This window comes from Doryrhamphus excisus, linkage group LG16, assembly GCF_037039965.1.
Source record: "Doryrhamphus excisus strain RoL-2023G ecotype Guam linkage group LG16, RoL_Dexc_Guam_v1.1, whole genome shotgun sequence".
Classification (NCBI taxonomy): domain Eukaryota; kingdom Metazoa; phylum Chordata; class Actinopteri; order Syngnathiformes; family Syngnathidae; genus Doryrhamphus; species Doryrhamphus excisus.
The window spans coordinates 8,211,019-8,223,079 of record NC_136372.1 but is presented as its reverse complement, the minus strand read 5'-3'; the positions used below and the strand labels follow the sequence as shown (position 1 = coordinate 8,223,079).

The 12,061-nt window shown below is 41.0% G+C and overlaps 1 protein-coding gene across 3 annotated transcripts in view; it reads right to left on the bottom strand.

Moving 5' to 3' along the window:
• Positions 1 to 8,810, bottom strand: part of LOC131103814 (trinucleotide repeat-containing gene 6C protein) — a 40,421-nt gene extending 31,611 nt beyond the window's left edge. For all 3 annotated transcript variants that reach the window (XM_058050375.2, XM_058050378.2, XM_058050377.2), the window contains exons 1-3: positions 8,693 to 8,810; positions 2,646 to 2,742; positions 2,220 to 2,241 (exon numbers count right to left, since the gene is read on the bottom strand). In XM_058050375.2, coding sequence (XP_057906358.2) covers positions 2,220 to 2,241; positions 2,646 to 2,705 — 82 coding nt within the window. In that variant the 5' untranslated portion in view covers positions 2,706 to 2,742; positions 8,693 to 8,810. The remainder of the gene's footprint in view (positions 1 to 2,219; positions 2,242 to 2,645; positions 2,743 to 8,692) is intronic.
• Between the last annotated feature and the right edge of the window lie 3,251 nt (positions 8,811 to 12,061).

The window sequence follows — 12,061 nt, the reverse complement described above, 5'->3', positions numbered from 1 at the left end:
CCCTTTGGACCCAAATATAAGACAATATTTTTCATTTAAAAAATCTGAAAAAGACGGGTCATCTTATATCCATGGTCTAGAGATTTATATATATGCAAACCGGTACAAAACGACTATTCCCCAGGTTTTTCTTCAAGTCACTCATTTTAAAAACTGGGGTACTACAAAACAGGGCTGGGGAATCCTGATCTAATTGTAAACCACCTGTTTTTTATTACACTGATATTGACAAAATGTTTTATTTTTTTAAAGTCTAATGTCTCTAATTTTGTCATTAAAAAATGTTTTTCCACAAAGGGTCACCTTACATTCAATATGGTATGTTGAGAATTGTCTGCTCTGTGACAACGTTGACCACCAGCAACTGAAAAGTGCAGTGAGTTGCTAGTGTGATAACATCAATCAAAGCTAGTCAATCTTTTCCAATTGCTACAATAACATCCACTAATGTTTATGTTTGGCTAATATACACGACATAAGTTGACCCCTTTCAGACAAAGTGGCCATAAAACTGTGCCATGGTGTGTCCATGTTGTCCAGTCACATTAAGGTACAGGTATAGTCAATGGGTGTCACAGACATGAGCCAGTCACACCCAATATGCCCCCACCCCCCCAGCCAGCAACGGCAAACAGGAAACTGGCGCATGTTCTCAGTCTGTTTCTTTTCCTCTCGCAAGCTTTCCCCCCTCAGGTCTTCATATTAAACCAGAGGCATCGTCTTTTTGGCAGTGCCTTGCACTCTACTTCACACAACTGTAACCACAACAAATCATTCCATCCTGCCCCTTATAGCCTAGCTCTGTTCATTCAGCTCCTTTCCTGCCTGATCCCAGAGGTGGGCCTCAGTGCCTCAACCAAGGGACGAAGTGGTGTACTGTTACCATGGTGCTCAGGGTATTCCTGGAGATCTCCTGTGTATGAAAAGCTGTTTATTCAGACTCCGCGACATCCCTGGTCTCCTAATTAGCTCCCTGTGTGTTGGGCAATATCAGAGAGAACCCCGTGATGGCATTGCTGCCTTAAACTGGACACACTACATGACAAGCAGTAAGTATTATAATGACAACTGCTACAATATTGTTGAGCAAGATTGTTAAGTGGTACTTGTAGCTCACCCAAGGGGCAAAAATGAGCCAGCTAGCTGAGAAGCAGTGAGAGCCAGGCAAAATGTGTAAACGGCAGAAAGTCAAATGAGACTGAAACATGAGCGATCACACACTCCGGCATAGATAGGCTTAGCTTGTGACAGCTTATTGTCAATTGACTACACATTTTATGGATTATTTTTCATTCACTCGATAATCAGAAACATAGTGAAGGTCAATTCAAGATGATGTGCATACTTTTATCTGGTCACACAAGGCAGACAGGCATGTTTATCAAAATATCGTGCTGCCCCACGATCAATTACATGTATTGGAAACCCTGCCCTCATTCGGTCACAGATAGATATTCTTTTATACTGCAATCACTTGTGGTTCTCCTTGTCCGTGTTGTGATCGCCTATTGTTATAAAATAAGAGTCTTTTCTCATTAGTAACCTGATAGGACTACATTTATCTATAATAGAACAGCAGCTGAGAAACCTACTGGCAGCTTTTCAATCTCACCAAATCTTCACTTAGATGCAGGGTCATCATAAAGATGCAGAGTATTTCCCTTAGCCTAATTTAATGGAGACCTTAGTCCCGGTCAATTTGCAGATGCAGTGAAAAAAAACTAAGTAGAAAACACAACCAGGAGGATGCTAACAAAGCTATTGTAAACGCTCCAAAAGCCAATTAGTCTCCCATAGTGGGTGGGCGTGTGGTCTACAAAAGCAAATAACCGCCAGGGTCTTTAATTAGCGGCGGGTCAAAATACTTCGGCATTAACGTCCTGGTGAAGTTTCTCACTACGTACACAAGATGGCAGTGGCTGCAGTAGACGCATCATAAGTGATCAGCATTCAGTAGCTTCAGCTACCTCTGCATTCGCTTTAAAATGATGGTTGTGCTACTCAGCTGCTTGTGTAAAATTTGCTCCTGACCCCTATAACAACATTGGTTTTGTTATTCAGCTGTTGGTGTAAAAGTCATGTGTTATTGTATTACTGGTACTTATTTTTTTTTTTTTTTTACAAATAACATTGAATAACAGCCCCTATTTTGGCAGCAGAAAGCAATGCGTGCATGATTGTTGTTCTATGTAAACAAGTAAAAAAAAACAACAACTCACCTTTGGTTATCTGTTCAGTATCCTGGCAGGGAAAAAGACAAAATGAAAATTAAAACAAGCAGGAGAACATTCTGTTGGAACGGCATGTTCACTCACTCGTGTATTAAAATACTCAAAAGGTTCATGTTACTGTTGTGATGGGGTGAAAGGGTTCGGGGCGGTTGGGGGGGTGGTTTAACTGAGAGCAGATGCAACATAAATTGTCCTCTTTCACACTAACACATCCATACCTATGCATCTACGAGAACATTTTTATTTGATTGACAGCTGTCTGCCAGTTTGATTGACAGTTGCTTGTGAGAGCCAGCAACAGGTACACCCTTTGCTGTGCATGCGGTTTAGCGACTGAACGCACGCTAATTGGATTGAGGAATAAATGACAAGTCGAAACGATAGAACAGGCGTGTCGAAGGAGACAAGGCTAACCTTCTTCGGAGGAGCTTTCCTTTTCTTGTCTTCTTGCCTTTTCTTTTTCTTATCTTCCATCAAACGCTTCTCGACTTGTAATTGTCACTTCTCTCAGCTGAAAGACATGAAAAATAAAATGTAAATATGGGAACAAACCTGGGTTCGAATCTTCGGTTATTTTCAAAATAACTACAGAATTAGTGATACAGTGCAGTCATTTTAGACATTTTGACCAGGGCTCTACATTAAAAACCAAAATGACTTGCCCATAGGGAATCCTTAAGGTGAGAACTACTTGCCCGAACTTGCCCCATGTAAAATTAAAAGACTGCCATAATGATATCATGTAATTTTTTGTGGCATCACATGAGAATCTCAAATAAATAATAAAATAAATAATACCTTACACATCATAGTCGTAGTAAGCAGTGATATTTATAAGTTGTGCACCACAATGAAACATTATTGAATAGACACATTTGTGTACTAGTAATGTGTTTTTAATACAGAAAAAAATGCTCAATGGTCAAACAATAATTTGTGAAGCAAAGGTGAGAAAAATCCACAGAGAAATGGAAGCGCTAGATTTTGTAGCTTGTGCAAAATCAGCACTTGGTATTGGATCTAATGGGTGGTGTTTCATTGTGACCACTTCAAATTGTCACAGCAATGTGATTCACTCACCTGTGCCATCATTTGATTTGCTGCCGCTAATAAAATACTTGTTTAGGAGGCACTGGTTCATCACTTTTTGCTGTTTTCTTCAGAATTAGACGATGTTGGCAGCGACGCCATGATGGATGTTTTCATAGTCAAACGATCGCTGATTGGTTGATCGCGAACAACGGGTGTGGGTAAAACGCGGACTGTGGATTAAGGACCGCGGTCTAAATAAACTATTCTGATTGGTCCATTTCAAGATTTGCAAGGATTGCTTTGCAAATTACCACCGGAATTACGCAGTCCGTGTTTTACCAACACCCAACAAGAACCGCTTTAAAAAAAACTGTTGGCAGTAAGGCATGCCAAAGTGCACTTGCCCGAATTTTGTTTTAACTTGCCCCGGGCCATCGGTACATCGTTATTGTCGAGCCCTGTTGACCGATGAGAATATTGTCTTCTGTGGCTACATAAACATGGTCCACATGATCTCTGCCAAGCTCTCATCAAATTCACTTCTGCCAGATTTCTCTGAAGTGAAATCCATTAGTGGAGAGTTGCGTCATCACCCGTCTTTGCCTCTTGGAAAAAAAATGTAAAAGGTGTACAAATATGTTGTTGGGATTGGGCGTCCAGGTTTATAAAAAACAGAACTACATCTTTGAATGAGTTATATGAAATAAATTTATCATCAATTGATTGATGCTCTCAATTACAATATTCAGGGAAAAGATGCCAGTGAGTGACAGATACATATTTGTGTGCTTTCCCTTTTTTTGGTGATACCACTGTGTGTGATTATTAATGCGGAATTGGTCTTATTGTGGCATAGAAATGAGGAACACAAGCCTAAATCCTGGCTGCTCAGTACAATATCTCTAAAGTAGCAATCAGTCAGCGTTCTGTAAACTCCTTTGCAAGAGAGTTCCAGATGTTACAACAACACATGTACAGTTATATAGATTTTATGATAAGGTGACAGTTTAACCCTGGGACCGATTCATTTTACTTGGATTCATTTATGAGCAAAAAATGTTTCTAAATACTGTGAGTAGACATAGTGCACTTTTAGAATTCAAAAAGGTACTTACATTTGTATGGTTGTACAAGGCGATAATGGAGTTTGGTGGTTGCTTGCGAGTTGTGTGCATGAGCAGCCATTAGCAGGAAGGAGGCATGGTTACAAAAGGTGGTACGCTGGTGTTGTAGTGGAATTACACCCTCCTTGTCAGAACAACAGGATTACAGCCCCACGTCCCTCTTAAAACCAGACACTCGCTGTGCCGACAAAGGCAGGGCAAAATGAAAACAGAACGACGCACGCGCCGAGGGCTGCCTCATGACAGCAGGTGGAAGATCGGCAGCGAGGGGAGCTGAAGGTGAAACGCGCGTCTGTTGACATGTTAAATTCCCTGAATATGGGAGGCAGAAGGGGGGCGGGGGGGGGTCTGTGCTTTTATGTGTTTGGATGGGGTTGCTTCCTTAACATGTGTGTGGGGGGAGAGGGGGGATGGTTGGGGGAGGGGGTGCGAGACGGCATGCACTGGGCACAGTGCCAGGAATGCCGTCGCTGCAGACCAAACAAGAGCGCGGCAAGCCCTTGGGAGAGCGTTCGCCAGCGACCGCATGCAGTAGCAGCTGCTGCCGAAGCAACGGTAGAATTCTGCTGGAACACATTGTGGAAAAAAACACTTCTACTGAGCACAACACTCATACCATATGCATTTCTTTTGCATTTTGCACATTTAAAACACACCGTGGGCAAAAATCTGAAAACGGAGGCTATACATCATTGCCAAGGTGCCCTTGACCGAAGAACCTGTGATACTTAAAACCTCCAAAACGCTCTTCCAATTTTTTTCTTATATTTGTTTAAACAGCACTGACAATATTTCACCTTCAATGTTTCCCATTGGACATTCACAGCTGCTTGAAGCGACTGTAGTATTTATGAGGATATTGTCCCTATGTGCAAAAGCACACACATGTGCTGCAACATCCTGCCTTCGCCAGGTTATGTGCGAAAGGCAAAAAGTGACCCCATTCTAGATTTAATGTGGCTATTTTGTTGTATCTCTGTGTAATAACACCATCACACTCCATTATGTACTTCATTAAATACACGACAGTTGACCAGTTACTAAATATGCCTTAGATCACGGTGCTTCAACAATGTGAAAGCAACATCTCCAGTAGCACGACACACAGCAAGAAGAAAGCCATAGCAGCTGCTAAAACAAAACTGCTGGGCAAGCATGGCCGTGCGTTTCTGCAAAGAGGATTGGACTAAAGTACTTGAAGCTATTCTCAGTGACGACCAACTTAATGCTTTCTGACAAGCAAGAGAAAGGAGAAACCAATGGTGAGCTCCAAAAAACAGGCTTGAGAGCATCTTCTGCCTAACATGCATAATGACGTCAGGTGAACATTTAGGAAATGACAGTGAAATGTAATATGAACCAGGGAGGAAACAACATCAATATTATGATGCACTGATACACAAGTGGCAAATATTGATATTATGGCTAATGTCCATGTACTTCACAGTGATTTTGATCTTTTAATACAGGCCTGTCTAAAGTGTAGCCCTCTGCTTAGTTTTTACTGACCCCATATCACAAGAAAACTACAAAAATTGGGAAAAAGTTGTAATAAACAATGCAAAGTAGTAATATTGATACTGTTAATAGGTTAAATACCAATGTCAGATGCAGGCTCTATTATATAAAACTGCATCTTTTCAAGTCAGTGCCCCACTTTGCACTGATACGAGTATACTGCACGTTTCTCTGGGGTTGGGACAAAATACAGTCAAACCTATGTTTACATATGTTTGCTTCATTTCGACAAAAACATTTGCCAAAATTTTGCCTTGGTTTTCATACAATACTGCGTGGAACTCAGTAGCGCACTGTGAATTTGATAGAGAACGCTTGACAAAGTACAATGATGGCACTCCCACCCCTGCTTCCACTCTGCGCCTCGCCGACAAAAGCCTTCAACTACTTTTGTCATTTCCAATTATTTTGTATTGTTTTCTGCATGCAAAATTAGAATTATTCCCTATAAAGTGTATTCCAGTTGTTATATCATGATAATGATACACTACGTCACCGATAAACACAAATTTGAGATGCAGCTTGTTTTATATCTAACTTGTTATTAGCATATTAGGATTGCTTTTTGGGATACCCCTGTTTTAATTGGATGTGAATCTCTGTTTCTTCCATGTACTGTTTATCTAAACGACCAATGAAAACATGGCATGTTACGTAGTACATATGTACCATTGCGGTTCAGCTTTGAATATGTGGCTTACAACTCGTACGTAACTGGCTTGTGGTTAGGGATGTAAAGCCATTACCATTATTGGGACCAAAATTATCACAGTCATCATTATCACATTATTGTTGAATGCTTAAAAATTACTGATACACACAAACCAAACCAAACCTTCTTCTGAGTGCCTGCCGCTTATAGGAGTTGAAAGCGCACGCGACCGTGCAAAGCATTGTGGGCCACAGGCACCATTTTGGAGAGCAAACCGGGAGACAGCCCGGATAGGCTCCAGCATACCCGCGACCTTAGTGAGGATAAGCGGAATATAAAAAGGATGGATGGATACACTATGCACAATGTCAATTGAAGAAATAAAATGCTTGATTTCCATTGAATTACTAAAATATTTGATAGCTGAAGCCCTATTCGTGAGTTTATTTAAGTACGGTTATCAAGCACGGTTGTAACATCATTTAAGTTTGAAACGGTAAGACTAACCGTCTGGAGTTTTACCGTTATTGTTATATTCGTACTTCTTGTAGTGCCTATGAGGCGAGTCAAATAAAAATATTTTAGTAAAGAAAATGTACTTAAGTAATTATTACATAGTATGTATATGTGTCTATTAAGAATATGTGCTGTTGCTGAGTCCCCCTGGATGGACCACCGCCGGTGCTGGTGCCACAGTTTGAGGATAGTAATAAGACATAAACTAGTATGAGCAAACTGTAATGCATCAGTCTTCAACAACAAATAGACCAAAGGAAACTATGGTACTCATTTTAAAATAGTAATGCTCCTGCAAGGTCATCACCACCACTGACGACTGACAACGAAACAGAGCACCACAATCTGGCAACGTGCCCCTCAAACCCTGACCTAAGCTGTATAGTAATCACAGTATTTAGTGGCCTGCTTTTGTTATCCCCCCCCCCCCCTTTGCGCCTCTCAGTGAATACCTCTTTCACAGGCGAGGGGGGCCCCTGACCTGGCAGGGACAGAAAAAGCACACCATCACCGCCTCCCACCAATGTTTCCCTTTTGCCGCCATCCTTTGCCAGGCCTCCAAATTAGGAACTGCAACACATTAGCAAAGTAGCGGGGCTATGGGCTTACGTCAGGCAGGCTGTCCTCTGCAAGCATCCGGCTGCTGCTACTGGCATTCCCTATTCTGCACACACACACTGTCTGATGGATGACAACGGTTGTTGCGATGAAGGCAATGAATGAAGCATCACAAGCTATAAAGGCTTGATTTGTTGTCATATCAATGAACTACTTTCCAAACATAGCGACATTGTCAGGAGATCTGCGTTCGAATGGCTAACTAAAAGAGACTAATTCATTGTGCATAGGTGTGTCTATATTCGCCCTGTGACTGGCTGGCAACCAGTATAGGATGTGCAGCTGGGGTAGGCTCCAGCTCAAAATGGATGTATACACTGAAAATTTGTGTATCACTTTGACACTGTGTCAATACAGGGCCAGTATCGCCAAACAAAATACTTTTTACTTGAATATTTTTTGTCGTTTATTGCGCGAAACTGTTGAAGCAAACTACTGACTTACCCTCAGAGTTTGTAAAATACAATACATTTGAGCAACACAACAAACACACAAGCATTTATGAAAAACACAGAAACACAGGAGAGAACTGAAAAATATCAATCTCATTAGGATAGTACCAATAAGCTAGGCCTCTGGTATCGATATTTGGCTCCATCCCCCCCACCTCTAATGTATGGATGGACTTTCCAAACACGTCTTCTGTAGTAGCGACTAGGAAGTAGTTAACTTTTCCCTACATGGATGAGCAATTTAAAGCTAATTGCAAAGCTACGAAGTCTAACAAACGCAATAAGCTGTGCTGTTTAGCTAGCGTCTGTCAACATGGAGCAAGCTTGCAGAGCATAACACAAAGTAAAAATAATCCCCCGGCTAAAAGGGCGCTCATTTTGACGGAAACACTGATGTCAAAAAGTGGGCTGTACTCGAAACCTTTTCTTTTCATTCGCAAGGCTAAGCTGACGTCCTCGGAATTCCGCATTTTTTTGGATAAGCGAAAACGTCGCGCGGAGGTACAAATAAATCTCGCAACACGAGTGGGGGGGGGGGAGAATGCTTACGGTTGAAGCTTTCAGTCGGTTGTCGTCGTCGCGGTGGTTGTAGGAGCCTGTGCAGCCATTTTGTAGTAAGTGACCGGAGCAGCTCCAGACTTGAATGTGTGCTAACTGGAGGAGGGGGGAGGGGGAGGAGCTTAGATCGCACGTGACCTTCAATAACAAAACAAACTCGCTGGTCCCACCCCCCCCCCCATCACCGCCGTCCCCACCACCACCCAGGCGTTGCTATGACAACTGCAGCCCTTCATCACTCTCCTCTTCGGGGTGATGCTTCTTGGGCACACTTTTTTTTAACAAGACTGAGAGCGAGGGCGACTGAATGCGCATGCGCATAAGACGTCCAGCGTGTGTTCCGGAGATAAACAGTAGTGCAACACGAGGCCCGCATTTCCTTTTTACACCGCTAGAGGACATAATTTCTGATAAAAAAAAAATAATGCTTAGAATCAAGTCAAAATATACGCTGAAATAATGTAATTATTTCACAAATTGTGTGTTTCCTATCAGCCCTGTAGGGGGTTTCTGCTACATTTATATGAATACAATACAGAGATCCTCATGATTTGCTTCAGTGATGATTTGTTTAAGGTGTTTTTTGTGGTTTGAAGGCCCTTATGTTTCAAAATATAAAAACTTAAAGATTTTCATTGTTTAAGGGGCTCTACAACTAAATGGACAATGAATACTCAAACCTTTTACGCCATTTTTCATGTCCCATTAATCACATGACACCCTAGATTTAGCTTAGGTACCCTGAAGAGGGGAACTACAGAGCACATTGTATACAAATGACAACACACCTGAACATGGCCTGTGAGGCTGAAATGTCAGCACTCATTGTGATGCAAGGCAACATAAATAGCCCCATTAGGTCACACTAAAGCCTCGTCTTGGGAGATAACTCTTGAAGCATCAAGTGGCGAACACCCAGCACAAGAAAACAAATGAATGTGATTACAAAAGAGTGGCGATCCTCGTGGCGTGTTGGCAATTATCAGACCATCTGTACATAGATACCACTGCCATATGGATTATTAGTGTGTCGCCAGCATCTGGGATTTAGGGATGGTGGCAAAACACAATTATTCTGCCTACAAGATGATCGATTGTGAGGGAAGAAGTGTGAGAAGAGGATAGGAGGGGAGACACTAATCAGGCGCCGGCGATGGATCTTGAGCGAGACAGTTATAAATAACCTGCTGCCTGACAAATCGTGCAAATCTGTGTGTGTTTTACAGTGGCCCCATAGGGGAGAGCCTCTGCAGCAGCTGGTAAAAGTAGCTCCAACACATTGACTTGAAATGAAACTGACAGATATTCTATTTATGTTGATGAATGGCTCATGTTATTGTTTATTTTTACTAGTTTACTGGTTAAAAGGGGCAAGTTCTGCAATCAGCAGCATGCACTCTGACAAGAATGAAGCAGTACATAGTTACAATGAATTCACTTTATTGTGATCGGTCCAACATTTTGTCATTAAAACACATGTTGTCCAAGGACATCTAGAGTAGAAGCCTCAGTTAGCATCAGCTCCGGTTAGCATTTTTTTTGGTTTGAACGGAAAAAATGTAGCCTATGTTTGTGTACATTTTTCAATTACTGTACAATATGGCAAGTGTCTTGTTGTGTATTCTACTATTGTTGCTGAACGGCTCATGTTATTGTTTATTTTTACTAGTTTACTAGTTAAAAGGGGCAAGTTCTGCAATCAGCAGCATGCACTCTGACAAGAATGAAGCAGTACATACAGTTACAATTAATTCACTTTATTGTGAAGTTATACCAATCGGTCCAACATTTTGTCATTAAAACACATGTTGTCCAATGACATCTAGAGTAGAAGCCTCAGTTAGCATCAGCCCTGGTTGGCGTGTTTTTTTTGGTTAAACGGAAAAAATGTAGGCCTATATTTGTGTACATTTTTCAATTATTGTACAATATGGCAAGCGTCTTGTTGTGTATTCTATTAATGTTGATGAACGGTTCATGTTATTGTATAATTTTACTAGTTTACTAGTGAAGGGGGGGGGGGTTCTGCAATAAGCAGCGTGCACTCTGACAAGAATGAAGCAGTATATACACTTACAATGAATTCACTTCATTGTGTAGTTATACAGATTGGTCCATTGGTCCAACATTTTGTCATTAAAACACATGTTGTCCAATGACATGTACAGTAGAAGCCTCAGTTAGCATCCGCCTCTGTTAGCATCAGCCCCGCTTACCGTGTTTTTTTGGTTTAACGGAAAAATGTAGCCAAAGTTTGTGTACATTTTTCAATTACCGTACAATACGGCAAGCGTCTTGTCGTGTTTTTAATACAATGCGTGAGTCCAACTGTGTTATTCAGTCCTTGTTAGCATCCTTAACTTGCGAACAAAATGGCAACCGTAAGTCAGCTAAGTCACCCATCTATGATGTCATCAGCAGTTGACTCAAAAAAAACACATTTTTATTAGGGATGTCCGATAATTTTCGGCATCGGCCTTTGCAATATCAGTAGATATAGAATAGTATTGGAGTTTTTCACGATCATGAAAATGGATATTGAAAAAATGCGGTTATTCCACCTCAAGATATGTCATGTTACACATATTGGTATTTTTATAGTTTTACAATTAAAATTTGCATAGAAATGATGAATGAAAGGGATAAATGAACATTGTTGAACACTGTGTGTCCATTTGTAAGCTAACAGGCTACTTCCTGCTTCATAGAGAATGATTCTGGGGGCCTTCACTCAAAAGGCAAAAAAGATTAAGCAATGATAAATATAATATTGTGAAATTCTATTCATAATAATATATGAGCAACATATATGATACTACAGTATAGTAGTATTAGTAGTATTAGTATTAGTTTGTTAGCTAGCACGCTACTTCCTGGTTTGTGTAGAATGAACGACAGGACTTTGTCTATGTATGTGTTAGCTCGCTTGTTAGCTAATTGAACAACAGAACTGATTGTAGTATTTTTGTTTATATTTTTTTGGTTAATGGCTAAATTGCTAAGAGTTGATATTGTAATTAATAGCCAGTGGTGCTCATCGATGAAAAAAAATTCCAATAACCTGATCAACGCAGCAAATGTCTGCGAGGGCAGGCTCGCCACAGACTGCGACATTGATCAGTGACCTACGATCAATACACGGCTGAGACATTCAATTAAGAGCCCGCCACGCTGACCTGTCTGTCGGGGGTAAAGTTCAAGGGTCAAAATGCGAGTATATCATCGTATCCATAGAGTGTGATGGGGGTGGCCAGATCCACAAAGTGGTGAAAAAGTGAAGTTTTTTTTTTTTTTTTTTAAATAGACTATTATGAAGATGATTTTTGGAGCCATATGTTTTATCGTCTGTGACCAATATGG